Raw genomic sequence first — 15039 nt, 5'->3', positions numbered from 1 at the left:
CTACAATGACAGTAAACATTACTGATGCACATGTGAAGAACAACATTTATTTGAAAACCTTTAGCTATTTCATCGTTTCAATAATGATGTGGGTATGTGCAGTACAAGGGTGTGAATGCGTGTAAAATGCCAGGTAGGGATGGCAGTGTGGGAATGTTTAAAGCCTCTTCTCTTCCCCTTAGTGGCTGGTGAACTTCTTTGGCTCGCTGTCAGTGGAGGACTCCCTGGAGTGCCTGAGGGCCATGTTGTCTGCCAACATCCGTCAAAACCTGCAGATTTGTGTCCAGGTGGCCTCAAAGTACCACGAGCAGCTCTCCACCAACTCCTTAACTGAGCTCTTCGAATCCTTCAAGAGCTTTGAGGGTGAGACGCGCAGCCAGGCCATTTCCTACGCTAAGCCTCATGGGATTTCCCCTCCGACCCTGTGCTCTGGAATCCGCCCACTAGTCCCCCGTCAGCTGGGTGGTGGTGGTGGCTCTGCAGATGGCAGGGGAGTGGTGGACAACTAAGACCTCCACAAACCCGGGTAGACAAGGTGGCCAGTGCAGGACAGTTTTTCACTGCCTGACAAAACAAAGTGACTGGTTGCATCTACGCAGGCCGCCTAGTTCCGAGATTCTTTTGGACCAATTAGTTCACCTCTGAAAATGGTCTGATGTGAAGAGATCTGATACCATCGCTCAAAACAGCAGTTAGGGAAAACAAGAATGTGTGGACTGATTTTTGGCAGTTGGCATTGTCAGTAGATGAGAGAGGAGCGCAAGCAATGTCTTGTTTTCTAAGCTAATTCTCAGACTGAAGTGTGTATGCTCACCAACCAGCTTATTAGGTACACGTATCTAGTATCGGGTTGACACCATCTTGCCTCCTGCTGTTTCAAGTGGTTATTGGTGGCCTTTGCTTGAATCTGTCGATTATGCAAGCATTGTTTTAGCTGTTCTATTTTTACTGTTGCTGTGTCCAAGGTTTGTTCTACTTCCTGGGCTCCATCGTTAACTTCAGCCAGGACCCTGAGGTCCATTTCAAGTACATCCAGGCCGCCTGCAAGACCGGACAGATCAAAGAGGTGGAGAGGATCTGCAGAGAGAGCAACTGCTACGACCCAGAACGAGTCAAGAACTTCCTCAAGGTAAATGAGGGGGAGAGGGTGGAAGATGAAATTTTATGCAACCGGCTGAAAATATACTCTTCCTTTTTTCTTTTTGTTTCTTTCTCTTTCTTTAGTTTGACTGTTTTCCTGTCATTAGTTTTTCTGTGTTCAATTGACCCTTGTCATCTGTCCTGATCCTGTGAATGGGACTAATAGTAGCATTCATGAAAAGCTTTCATTTTGCCTTCATTGGTTTGAAGTTGTTCCTCAATCCTCGAGTAAGTTTTCCTGATGGCAGTTATTATCTCTTGTGCTTTTCTCTGTCTGTGGAATGGCAGGACATGTACCAGGTAAATCTAGCCTCAAGTACAGGGCTCCCCTCCCCTTCTCCCCCCTGTCCTTGACTCATTTCTAGAGATACAGGATGAAACCTGTGATTTGTTTGACCGTTAGCTGAGCTGTTAGCAACATGGTGTTTTGAGTTATCTTTAACTTTCTTTTTGTAGTTCTGCTTAGCTAGCTGCTATCTGAGCTGTAGTCAAATTAGGTTTTGCTGTTGTGTGTGGTCTTTATGTAAGGATAATCCAGCACAAATAGACTCAAGCAAACATGGTTAATGATGCTGTAGTAGTCTATTTAAACATGGATGGATTTAAAAATGTAATGCATGGAGCAGTAAGTCGGGCACCACTCAATTTGAATGGAGGTGGGGGGTTTTGTATTCTCAATTGGCTTTAGCATTAGCTAGCTAATTTAATCATCTCTGAGTTTGATACATCAGAAGAGAGAATAAGTAATGGCCAATATGTTAGTGTACCAGGCCAGGACTGATGCACTCTCCTTTTCACCTGATTACTTACATTGTGTGTATGTGCCCATCTTATACGGCAGCTAAACTAGGCTATTGTTAATAAGACAGTTTTATTTTCTCCTTAAGCGTTGTTGCTTTAGCTAGGTATTTGTAACTTATGACCAGGACCTCTTTTTGTTTTAAAAATAGGGTAAGGGTTATCATTGTTCTGTTTTCAGTATTTTACCCTCACATCCCCTGTACACAACTTTTTTTGCAGATGGAAATGAGCAGAGGACAGGACAGGAGGGATTTTTATTGGGACAGGACTGGAAAGTTTAGTGGTTATATAACTTTGTAGGATTGGGTAGTATGGGAAAAAATAGATCGGATGGGCATGGAACGTCTAGTGTAGTGACAGTAACGCAGTTCCCCAGTAGTTCCTCCAGGGGGAGACATACATCTGCCTGCATGTCAGTCTGCCAGCTGCACGATGCTTACAACCTTACAATGGGGTTTGTTTTGTAGCTTTTTTATTGTTTTATCTTCTTCCCCTCTGTCCTCTGTCTGTATTAAACCATTTTTTTTACTTAACCATCCTCTAGCCTCAATGTGATTTCTCTTGTTTGTTGTTGTAGTTGAGAAATGTTTTTGTTTTCCTCATTATTGTCTTTTTGGAATCACTTGAGCAGGATTGTTCTGAACTGGATGAAATGTTATCTGGTTTAATTTTCTGTGATTTGTAATATTTTTGTAATTGTATATTAGTGCTGTTTAAGCTTATCAAGATTGCTGTCAAACCTCTAGCTTTGTCTCCACATAAATAGGATAAAAACAATGAACCCTTGCCATTGCAATCATATATATATATAGCTTGGTCTCTCTGTGGCTAAAGCACGACCCCGACATCTAAGGTTTGGCAGTAATCATTGGTGGATTGTGGTCAAAGGTTCTGTGTCATAACGATGTCCTGCGAACCCTGCTATGTGATTGGACAGGAGGCGAAGCTGACCGACCAGCTCCCACTCATCATTGTGTGTGACCGTTTCGACTTTGTCCATGACCTGGTCCTCTACCTGTACCGCAACAACCTACAGAAATACATTGAGATCTACGTCCAGAAAGTGAGTGACACCTGAAACACACTGTCAAGCGTCCTGACTGACCACATTTCACACTGCCACATTCTCACTAACGTTGTGACGGAAATGACCGTGTGCGTGTGTGCTAGGTGAACCCCAGCCGTCTGCCGGTGGTGATAGGAGGTCTTCTGGACGTGGACTGTTCTGAGGATGTCATTAAGAGTCTAATCCTGGTGGTCAGAGGGCAGTTCTCCACTGACGAACTGGTGGCTGAAGTGGAGAAGAGGAACAGGTACGAGACCACCTGTTCAACCATGAAATCAACGACCACAGTGGAGGGAGACGTTTCTTCTAGTGCCTCCTTGACTTGTTGTGTATCAGCCTCAGTAGTAGTCAGCAGCTTCATCTCACTCCACAGGCTGAAGCTTCTCCTGCCCTGGCTGGAGGCTCGTATCCACGAGGGCTGTGAGGAGCCCGCGACCCACAATGCACTGGCCAAGATCTACATTGACAGCAACAACAACCCAGAGCGCTTCCTGCGTGAGAACCCCTACTACGACAGCCGCGTGGTGGGCAAGTACTGCGAGAAGAGGGACCCGCATCTGGCGTGCGTGGCCTACGAGAGAGGACAGTGTGACCAGGAACTCATCAACGTCAGTCACTTCTACAAATACTCCTTGTTTCTCTTCCATTTCATTAAGGAAGTTTTGTGCACTGTAACAGGAAATGAATCTTTGTGATTAAGGTCCGTTTTAAACCGTCTACTAACCTGAGGTTGTTCAGAATGCGAGGTGAGATGCTGCTGGAGTTAATGTGTTGGCTGTCTTTGTTTTCTCTCAGGTCTGCAATGAGAACTCTCTGTTTAAGAGTCTGTCTCGCTACCTGGTGCGCCGCAGGGACCCCGACTTGTGGGCCAGCGTGCTCCTGGAGACCAACCCCTTCAGGAGACAGCTCATTGACCAGGTTGGTGGTCCCAGCTCACAGCAGTCTGGACCGGCTCTGAACAAAGACTAGGGTTCATTCCATCAATTGATCCAATTACCCTGTTTAAATGTTTTCCCGTCCCCCCTGTCAGGTGGTGCAGACAGCCCTGTCCGAGACACAGGACCCAGAGGAGGTGTCGGTCACAGTCAAGGCCTTCATGACCGCGGACCTCCCCAATGAACTCATTGAGCTCCTGGAGAAGATCGTACTGGATAACTCAGTCTTCAGTGAACACAGGTAACAGGGCTACTAGGGCACTGATACCTGTGCTCACTGTAGGCTGGGCTGTCCATTGTGTGTCGTCTCTAGTCCACCTCTTGTCCGTCTTTCTATTAGCCCTCCAAATCAGTCCAGTCGGACGTTAAAATCCCAACATGGTATTCAGTGAAAGTAATGTGAACTTCAGATGAAGTGCTGAGTGTTCGTTTCTATTCAGAAACCTCCAGAACCTCCTGATCCTGACGGCCATCAAGGCGGACCGCACCCGCGTGATGGAGTACATCAACCGCCTGGATAACTACGATGCCCCAGACATCGCCAACATCGCCATCAGCAACGAGCTCTTCGAGGAGGCCTTTGCTATCTTCAGGAAGTTCGACGTCAACACCTCGGCTGTGCAGGTGAGAGAGACCACAACCTGGAGTAGTCTTACCGTCCTAAACATATAACCTGTCTCTGTTTCTAACCGTGGTCTTCTCGCCCAACCCATTTAACCTGGCTGTTGACTAGAATGGTAACCACATAGCTTCCATTGACCTTTAGTATCCGTGTCCTGACATGGTCGGACATGTGATGGCAGCACGGCGGATGGTCCAGAACCCCATCTTACTGACTGGTGCACAGCCCTAGCAGCGCCGGGAACCGCTCCACAACGTCTGACTTCCTCTTCTCTAGTCTGATCCTGACTCCTGTTTCCGCCACAGGTTCTGATTGAGCACATCGGTAACCTGGACCGGGCCTATGAGTTTGCGGAGCGCTGCAACGAGCCGGCCGTGTGGAGCCAACTGGCCAAGGCCCAGCTGCAGAAAGGCCTGGTCAAGGAGGCCATAGACTCCTACATCAAGGCTGATGACCCCTCTGCCTACATGGAGGTGGTACAGGCCGCCGACCAAAGTGGTGGGTGTTGGGCTAGGACATAGACGGGATAGGGGTTGACAGTGTGTCCTGACAGGCATCAGAAATGGGGAAATTCTTCCAGTCTCATCGAATGTCTGTTTTCAGGGATATCCTATAATAAAGTGCTCACTGCATGACCTCAGGATCTGCACTATAGATTAAGTTCTCTCAGCTCACTGTTGTGTGTGTGTGCCTGTTTTAGGGAACTGGGAGGACCTGGTGAAGTTCCTCCAGATGGCTCGTAAGAAGGCCCGGGAGTCTTATGTGGAGACGGAGCTCATTTTTGCTCTGGCGAAGACCAACCGCCTGGCTGAACTGGAGGAGTTCATCAACGGACCCAACAATGCCCACATCCAGCAGGTCTGTTACTGTGGTTCACACTGATGTACGTGTCAAAGGGATCATACGTTCACACAGGTGTGGTCACGCAACCGTTCTCCACATGACATGCTTTAAGAAGTCACGCTGGCTGGCCGTTAAGGGTGCGTGGCAGAAACCTACAGGTTGTTGTTACTGTATTTCCTAACGGCTCACTGGGATTTGCGTACCTACTCTCCTAATCAGGAACTGACCAGGAACTTTGTGTTCTATGATTCTTTCTGTCCTTTGCCTTTCTAACGCTGCAGGTTGGCGACCGCTGTTACGATGAGAAAATGTATGACGCCGCCAAGCTACTGTACAACAACGTGTCCAACTTTGGCCGTCTGGCCTCCACCCTGGTGCACCTTGGGGAATACCAGGCGGCCGTGGACGGGGCCCGCAAGGCCAACAGCACCAGGACCTGGAAGGAGGTGTGCTTTGCCTGCGTGGACGGGAAGGAGTTCCGGCTGGCCCAGATGTGCGGCCTCCACATTGTGGTGCATGCTGACGAACTGGAGGAGCTCATCAACTACTACCAGGTGAGACTGGCACGCCAATCCGGCCAATGCACTTCGTCCTTCTGCTGATAGACGCTGTGACCGTTTTATTGCTTTGTATTTGAACTCTTGTTCCACATCAAAGATATCACATTTGCTGCTTTGGAGTCGTTCAGTGTTTTCCCTCATGCCGATGAGCATGGTTAACCAAGGCGTCTGTGTTCAGGACCGTGCCTACTTTGAGGAGCTGATCACCATGCTGGAGGCAGCCCTGGGTCTGGAGCGCGCTCACATGGGCATGTTCACAGAGCTGGCCATCCTCTACTCCAAGTTCAAACCCCAGAAGATGAGGGAGCACCTGGAGCTCTTCTGGTCCCGTGTCAACATCCCCAAGGTTCTCCGGGCGGCGGAGCAGGCCCACCTGTGGGCGGAGCTAGTGTTCCTGTACGATAAGTATGAGGAATTTGACAACGCCATCATCACCATGATGAATCACCCCACAGACGCTTGGAAGGAGGGCCAGTTCAAAGACATCATCACCAAGGTAACCACATCAGAACTGTTTATACATGGAAATTGATATCAGGTATGGGATCTCTAATGATGAATGTGATATTGGATGTGATATTTTCCAGTGTTTATTTGAAGTCCATTAAAACATCTCTATACACTTGACTGTTCTAATAGAGGTTTTCCATACCAATGACTGTGTAGGTGGCCAATGTGGAGCTGTATTACAAAGCAACTCAGTTCTATTTGGAGTTCAAGCCGTTGTTACTGAATGACCTGCTCATAGTGCTGTCTCCCAGACTGGACCACTCCCGTGCGGTCAACTTCTTCAGCAAGGTGAGACCCGTCCTCCACACCCTGTGAAGCCGTGTGACATCTGTTATCGTCGTCATTCTAGGACTCAAATAGTAATGTGGGGGTTTTCTAGGTGAAACAACTGCCCTTGGTCAAGCCCTACCTGCGCTCGGTACAGAACCACAATAACAAGTCTGTCAATGAAGCACTTAACAACCTCTTCATCACAGAGGAAGACTATCAGGTTGGTGTTCAATTTTTTTTGTTTTTTTTGGCCGATGTTAATCAATACTGATGTTTTGTCATTTCTGTACATACGTACCCTGGCAAGGAATTAAATGAAAATGTCACTTCTGATGCTTTTAATTTCAACAAATGCTAATTCAATCATACAAAAGTTATCTTTTGGTATATTTTATTAACAAAAGACTCATAATGAATGGAAAATTTATAAAGCGGTCGGTAGATACCGATTATTAAATTTCTGCTTTTAATCTGTGAATACCAGTTGTTGGCCGATATCTTGGTGCGTCTTTATTTACTGCAACTGGACTTGATCTGAGCCTGGGTAATGTGCCGTTTGACATCCCTCTCTCTGTGGTCTCAGGCCCTGAGGACATCTATAGATGCCTATGACAACTTTGACAATATCTCATTGGCCCAACGCTTGGAGAAACATGAGCTCATTGAGTTCAGGAGGATCGCTGCCTACCTCTTCAAGGGAAACAACCGCTGGAAGCAGAGTGTGGAGCTCTGCAAGAAGGACAAGCTCTACAAGGTACCTCTTCCTACCACAGCTTTTTCTGCATGAACTGCCTTTCGCTGAGTGCCATTGAAATATCATTCATTTTTTAGATCAGGTAGATGACAGGAAATGTAGAACATTGCCATCCGGTAAGATTTGTGTCTCTGAGTGGCTGTTGTTGAAGTACCATGTTACCGTGGCCTGCCCCCAGGATGCCATGCAGTATGCCTCAGAGTCTAAGGACACAGAGCTGGCTGAGGAGCTGCTGGGCTGGTTCCTGACTGAGGACAAGAAGGAGTGTTTTGCCGCCTGCCTCTTCACATGCTATGACCTGCTGAGGCCAGATGTGGTGCTGGAGACAGCCTGGAGGCACAACATCATGGACTTCTCCATGCCCTACTTCATCCAGGTCATGAGGGAGTACCTCTCCAAGGTGGGTTGGATGTCTGGACCTGGCTAGGTGAGCTGTTGACCAGGCTGGGCCAAACCAACCATGGTGGTTCCAGTCTAGGTCAGTGGTTTGTGTTTATTAGGCATGCTGCGGTCAATGTCTGATTTCATTTACTTAGCGCCTAATAAATACCATTCAGTTCTGCTCTGAGGGAGTAGTCTTAGAACATTCCTCTAGACCATTCCATTGAGTGTAAGTAAGCTAACCCTAAATGCTATTGGCCAATTTTCCCCCAACCAGACACTCTGTCCTCTGTCAACTGCTTTAATGAGTTAGCGAAATGTATAGGGCAAGTTCACTTAGTACCGTAAATTCACCAATGATTACAATTAGTCATTAACAGGGCCTAGACATTGAGGTAGAGAAATGGGATGATATGTGTGTGGTGTGCCTCTAGTCATTGTAAACTTTCTAACGTTGTCTTATTGTTGTTGTGCAGAGGTTTCTTGGCGCCACCTGTCTACCTAAATATGGAAATGATCAGGAACTATTTAGATTCATTTCTAGCGCTAGTCCAAAAATTCTGAAGATGACTGGTGACTTGCATGACTACCGTAGCTATGATCTAGTTAGCAGCCAGTTGTTTTCACCGGCCATACAGTTACTACGGCTGGTATGTCAGCCGGGGGATGAAGTTGTACTGCACAAACTTCTCAGAACGCGCTCTACCTTTGACAGCTATGATGCGATGAGGCTTGCCTCATGCGATCACGTAGTCGTGGGCAGCTAGAACTGATTCTGTGTAGAAAGGTGCAGTAAGATGAATTACATTTACTTTTGAATCATTTCTCTCTTATCCAGAGACAACAGATCAGTGCTGGTTCCCTCACACTGTCTGACTGATGGACTTACTGAGTCCTGGTCTCTGGAGTTTGATACAGTAAAGAGCCTCTGCTTCTATGCCACACACGTCGTCATTTAGGGTATTCACTCGTTAATCATTTCTGTATAAGACTTATTGCTCTTTTTCTAATGCCCTAAAATGTACCTGCACTCATCAAATTAGATTTGAGTACAGTCCGTACAAGTTTCTTGTTAATGCATTGTTTTAAGCTGGTTTCCCATTTGAAACAGGTCTAGTTCCTCTCCATAGAGTCCGATAGTCCATTTTAAATGATTTAATGTTCAGTGCCAAGTAAGTGGAGTTTGTTACTGGTTGCTGTGTGACCGACTGCATGTGGGTCTGCTGTGACTGAGCATGACCGCATGAGTCAGCATGTTGGTGTCTGCTCCGTACTCCACAGCAGTATGTCCAAACGAACAGGACCGTTTCCAACAAACCAAGTTATACCTGCTCCTGCTGCTTTGAAGCCTGTCAGCTTCACCTGCCTTCACAGTCTAGATAGGTTTAAACATTACGAGGGTAAATATTACTCGTCTGTGCCCAACGAATAGACTTCTAAGTGCATGTTGCGTGTGGCTAGTTCAGTGATGACATTTTTATTGAGAGGGCACAAAACCTAGCTAAAAGGTATGACTGTTTCTCCCCAATTGGACCAAAGCCATCTCGCTAGCTAACTCCTCAAACCTGATTGATAGGATATCCTGTAGTTATCTGTCAGTAATGCAGTCTGCACTACACTGGGATTTGGTTACCAGAACTGATATGCTAAATCGACTACAGTTTGCCAATTTCGAAAACAATAGAAACTTTGTGTCTAAAATATTTTCTTGTCGAATGTTTTGGATGTATTTGTCAGTAATAAATGATGCGGGCAGAGTCTGTGATCTAGTGCTTACACTCAGGCCAACCACTCATCCCCACTCGAGGACAAGGTTTAATCCCTGTTATGTGTAGCGTTACAGAAGGAGAAATGGTTCCAGACTTCTGTTTAGACAGGAGTGCGTCCGTTTATCTCAGTTTGAGGTCTCTCTTCTACCGTGATTATTTGGTTGCCCCTTTCTGTATGCCATCTCAGCCTGCTTTCTCTACCTCTCTATGCATTATGGGAAACTGAGTTAATTTGATTTTCTAAGCTGCCTTTCTTGAATTCCTTTCCAGGTTGATGCAATTAAGGACAAGGTGAACGTTGATTCCTATATTCCATCTCTCTTGCTCATTTGTTTTTTAATGTTGTTCCTTTAGCCTGAAGGACTGCAATCTAAGGATTCTGCATGAGTTACTTTAATTGTCACATATGTTACACTCCTGCTTTTTCTGTGAAAGGCGCACACACGCACATGCATACAGACAAGCGCACATGCACACTGGTTGTGCCTTCTCTGAGGATCCTCTGAGCCTGACTGAGCATTCAGTAGCTCATCTTAATGTGAGAATGTCTACCACTCTAGTAGACCTGTAGTTAACAACAACAACAACCCTTAGTGTGAGAATGTCTACCACTCTAGTAGACCTGTAGTTAACAACAACAACAACCCTTAGTGTGAGAATGTCTACCACTCTAGTAGACCTGTAGTTAACAACAACAACAACCCTTAGTGTGAGAATGTCTACCACTCTAGTAGACCTGTAGTTAACAACAACAACATCCCTTAGTGTGAGAATGTCTACCACTCCTCTAGTAGACCTGTAGTTAACAACAACAACATCCCTTAGTGTGAGAATGTCTACCACTCCTCTAGTAGACCTGTAGTTAACAACAACAACATCCCTTAGTGTGAGAATGTCTACCACTCCTCTAGTAGACCTGTAGTTAACAACAACAACATCCCTTAGTGTGAGAATGTCTACCACTCCTCTAGTAGACCTGTAGTTAACAACAACAACAACCCTTAGTGTGAGAATGTCTACCACTCCTCTAGTAGACCTGTAGTTAACAACAACAACATCCCTTAGTGTGAGAATGTCTACCACTCCTCTAGTAGACCTGTAGTTAACAACAACAACATCCCTTAGTGTGAGAATGTCTACCACTCCTCTAGTAGACCTGTAGTTAACAACAACAACATCCCTTAGTGTGAGAATGTCTACCACTCCTCTAGTAGACCTGTAGTTAACAACAACAACAACCCTTAGTGTGAGAATGTCTACCACTCCTCTAGTAGACCTGTAGTTAACAACAACAACATCCCTTAGTGTGAGAATGTCTACCACTCCTCTAGTAGACCTGTAGTTAACAACAACAACATCCCTTAGTGTGAGAATGTCTACCACACCTCTAGTAGACCTGTAGTTAACAACAACAACATCCCTTAGTGTGAGAATGTCTACCACTCCTCTAGTAGACCTGTAGTTAACAACAACAACATCCCTTAGTGTGAGAATGTCTACCACTCCTCTAGTAGACCTGTAGTTAACAACAACAACATCCCTTAGTGTGAGAATGTCTACCACTCCTCTAGTAGACCTGTAGTTAACAACAACAACATCCCTTAGTGTGAGAATGTCTACCACTCCTCTAGTAGACCTGTAGTTAACAACAACAACATCCCCCCTCAGGAAGTCTAATAATGATGACCATCACACAGTGGCCCAGAGGAAAAACATATGTATATTTCTGATTGTTGTATAAAGTTTAACTTTTACATTTTGCACAGGCAGTACTTGGAAAGTGCATTCCTATACATAACTTTACACTGTAACCAAAAGAAACTACATGTGTATGTATGTTTGTGTCAGACTGTTAATGCACTTTTGGAAATGTGCGAATATGCATGTGATTGAGTCCCTGTCAATGAGAGTCTAGCAGCACCGTGAGATGCAAGGAGACAATGCTGTTGGCGGTGTCTTGCTGTTGGTTGATGGGACTGGGAGGCATTGAGTTGCTCAACTAAGAGTCATCTTGAGCTTTTACACCCTCTGCGCTTCAGTACCTTTGCCTATTCATGCACACTGCTTTAATATACTGTAGCATGTTGCTCTTTCAATGAAGACTAGGCTTGTTGGGATTTTGTAGGAAGAGTTACTCAAGTTGGTTACTTAAGTTCTTAACAGAAGGTGTGGAGGGAACTGAACCCACTTTCAGAGATTCTTTTTTCATTGTACAAAATGCCTTTATACTCGTACTGAAATGTTCAAACTCAACACATTTCCATGCTACACTTTAAAGGTAACTCCCACAGTTGGCTGATATTGACACTCAAACTAAAGGTGTTTGATATGAGTGAATGAATCTAAGAAATCATTCAACAACAAAAAAACACCTTAACATTGCTACTTTAAAATATCTCACATAAAAAATGTTGATCTTATGAGATTCTTTAGGCTTGTTGCATTCTTTATGGGTTTGGTTCTCTACATGCATAGCAATGCTAATCTATACAAAAAAAACTAAAACTTAGTAAAGAAGGGACAAAAGTAATTTTGGAAAAAATTGTTTGAAGTAATTTGAAATGTGTGATAAAGGGGCAGATCACAGCAGACATGTATGTTGAGAAAAATAGACAGAATGCACACCTGGAGAGGTCCTAAATATGAAAAACGGGAATGAACAATGGCTTTTCCAGCATGTCTAGTCTTTCCTGGCTTGCCTGCTTGTAGCCGGGTGTCATTCTGTTCTTTCCGTCTTTTATTCCAGGTGGACAAGTTGGAGACATCAGAGTCCCTACGGAAAGAAGAGGAGCAGGCGACAGAGACACAACCCATTGTCTATGGTAACTCATTCACAGCCTTTATGAATAAGGATTAATTTGATGATTGAGTACTCTAGGCTATGCCTCGGTCACATGTCACATTCAAAATTATATTTTTTAACAATAAGCCACACATCAGAATGTCTGCTGATGTGCATCAATGATCCTTGTCCATAAGTAATTTGGCAGGGTGTTGGTCGCTCACTGTGTTGCTCTGTTGTCCACTGCCCGAGTAATGCCCTGCGCTATGTTCGAATATAATAAAGTATTCTTTTTAACATTACCATCCATGATTGCTGTCAGTTATGGTTAATGGGATTGTAACTTTGCCAAACCCTAACTGGATCTAATACACAAGCAAGTCTATATCAGAAGTTGCTTTGTAGCCAAGGTTTTGGCCTAGTCCATGTCCTGATATATTTCATTAACTTAGTATCAAGTGTTACTTGTTCCTTTTAACAAATAATTTATTGAAGATTTGACAAAATTTTCTGTAAAAACGAAAAGAATAAAAATATAAAGAGAACTTATGGGAATTAGTCTTCTGTATGTGCGCCAAATTTGTGGTATTTCTCATCCTAATAGGTCCCGATAACTTAGTAAATGGTGAGCCTGCATGTTTTCAACAACTTTAATGTCCATAACTGATCAACACACGCTTTCTTGTTCCTTTGCAACGGACCACCACTTCACCACTTCTTTCAACAAAAATTACAACAAAACAAAGTTCAGTCTTGAAGCGTTCTGCCGTGGTTTGTTCCATGCTAAACTAATTTCAGTGAATATTCAAATCAAGTCTGCCCAGTGATTTAAATGAGATCAAATGAATCACCTTTGCTTTTGGTCATTGGGTTCAGCCACATGTGTAACGTCCGTCCCCTTCCCGCAGGCACACCCCAGCTGATGCTGACGGCTGGCCCCAGTGTCCCCGTGCCTCCCCAGCAGGCCTACGGTTATGGGTACCAGGCCCCTGCAGGCTACCCTCAGGCCCCTCAGCCCCAGCCAGGCTTCGGCTACGGCATGTAACGCTCCATCCATCTCTGCCTCCGGCAGTCCTTCACCAGCCCATTACCATCTTCTACTCACCACACACAGGGGATTTAAACAAGCAGTTATTCCTTATTTTTTTTAAATGATTTCTTGTTATTGTTTTTGTCTTCCTTTTAAAAAAAAAAAAAACTGTCATGAAGGACTATTTCTATTGTCAAAGAATAAGATTGGATCATAAGATTATTTTTTTTCACATTCCATTATATTTGCTAGATTTAATTTGTCCATTTTATTTGAATGGGGAATGGATTCTCTACAATTAGGGGGCTTGTGGGAGTCCTCCTAATTAAAAAAAGGTCTGTTGTGAAGCATCTGATTTGCACTCTGTAGTGAGAAGAAACTAATGTAGAATCTCTTCATTTTGATGTGTGTGAGCAGCTTGTTCTGTATGTCTGTAAAATGCATTTAATTATTGTATATTCAGAAACAAAAAAAGCTACAACGTTCTTATATATTGGAACATGCTGAGACTGCCGCTTCCATGAACCACAAACAAAACACTACGTTCAATACCAGTAATGTTCTACACAGGGTTAAATGGGTTGTGTAGCATTCAATACCAGTAATGTTTTACACAGGGTTAAAGGGCTTGTGTAGCTCTACAGGAATTGTCTTTTAATTTGAAAATGCATACAGACACAATTTCTAAAAGTGAGTTTTAGCCTTTCAAAGCATATTCAGGTTTTCCAGTCAGACTTTGAAGTGGAGTTGAAGTTGGTGTCTTTGCGGTTCACTCTGCTGCTTGTAACAGACTAACGTTCCTTTCCTCGTGCTGTAAACAGTTCTCGTGTGCGGGACCATTCCATTTGGAGGATTGATTACTAGAATTAAAGAAGCCCAGTCACTGTTTGACTAACCCTGCCCCCTTCCTTGTGCTGAGGTTGGTTTGTGTATGCTGGATATCGTGGTGTTCTAGGTCACTGTTCTTGAGTGTACAGAAGAGAATAAAACCTAATAGCCTTGATGTCCTGCCAGGTTGTTTTCTTGTGTCCAATATGGCCCTCTGTTCCCTTGGTAGAGCACTTTTGACCAGTTGTGCTGCACAATACTGGACATGGGCTTACTGGTAGACATACTTGGTTTCAATTGGCCCTCTGATGTAACTGAAGAAAATCAGAAGACTGGTTATTTGTTTTTATCAAAGGCTTACACACACCAACTGTCCCTCTACTCTCTAAAAACAAATTACTTGAGTTAAGCGTGCACTTAAAATTGTTAATTGTGCAGATCTGGATCATGATGAATGAAATGGCAGTTTTCTTTTCCACATAAAATAAATGCTTCTTGTTTGTCAAGAAAAGTCTGTCTTGGTCTCTTTTGTTCCCATTCTAACGTGTCACCAACATGTCAGTCATGCAGTCAACTGATGGTTGTCTATGCATGACATTAGAAAATGTTTTCACTGAAATGTATATTTGTTTATATCTACACACAAATAGAATCCATATCCCTATTGATGTATTCCTGCCAAATGACTGGTACAGCCAGGGTGACCATGCAGATGAGTACTATACACTGATCAGCCATAACATTATGA

The 15039-nt window shown here is 44.3% G+C and overlaps 1 protein-coding gene across 4 annotated transcripts in view; it reads left to right on the top strand.

Annotated features, from left to right (window-relative positions):
- Positions 1–14794, top strand: part of cltca (clathrin, heavy chain a (Hc)) — a 41629-nt gene extending 26835 nt beyond the window's left edge. For 2 of the 4 annotated variants that reach the window (XM_010870709.5, XM_010870708.5), the window contains 19 exons: positions 183–363; positions 966–1129; positions 2879–3004; positions 3112–3254; positions 3381–3615; positions 3803–3925; positions 4038–4183; positions 4383–4566; positions 4870–5062; positions 5265–5422; positions 5689–5961; positions 6146–6463; positions 6634–6765; positions 6857–6967; positions 7331–7501; positions 7680–7901; positions 12398–12473; positions 13038–13058; positions 13342–14794. In XM_010870709.5, coding sequence (XP_010869011.3) covers positions 183–363; positions 966–1129; positions 2879–3004; positions 3112–3254; positions 3381–3615; positions 3803–3925; positions 4038–4183; positions 4383–4566; positions 4870–5062; positions 5265–5422; positions 5689–5961; positions 6146–6463; positions 6634–6765; positions 6857–6967; positions 7331–7501; positions 7680–7901; positions 12398–12473; positions 13038–13058; positions 13342–13478 — 3114 coding nt within the window. In that variant the 3' untranslated portion in view covers positions 13479–14794. The remainder of the gene's footprint in view (positions 1–182; positions 364–965; positions 1130–2878; positions 3005–3111; positions 3255–3380; positions 3616–3802; positions 3926–4037; positions 4184–4382; positions 4567–4869; positions 5063–5264; positions 5423–5688; positions 5962–6145; positions 6464–6633; positions 6766–6856; positions 6968–7330; positions 7502–7679; positions 7902–12397; positions 12474–13037; positions 13059–13341) is intronic. The other 2 variants (XM_010870711.5, XM_010870710.5) reach the window with 1 other exon arrangement.
- The last annotated feature ends 245 nt before the right edge of the window (positions 14795–15039 follow it).

This window comes from Esox lucius, chromosome 7 (genome assembly GCF_011004845.1).
Source record: "Esox lucius isolate fEsoLuc1 chromosome 7, fEsoLuc1.pri, whole genome shotgun sequence".
NCBI classification, from domain to species: domain Eukaryota; kingdom Metazoa; phylum Chordata; class Actinopteri; order Esociformes; family Esocidae; genus Esox; species Esox lucius.
The sequence above is the reverse complement of the archived record's forward strand: the minus strand, read 5'-3'. Positions and strand labels throughout refer to the sequence as shown.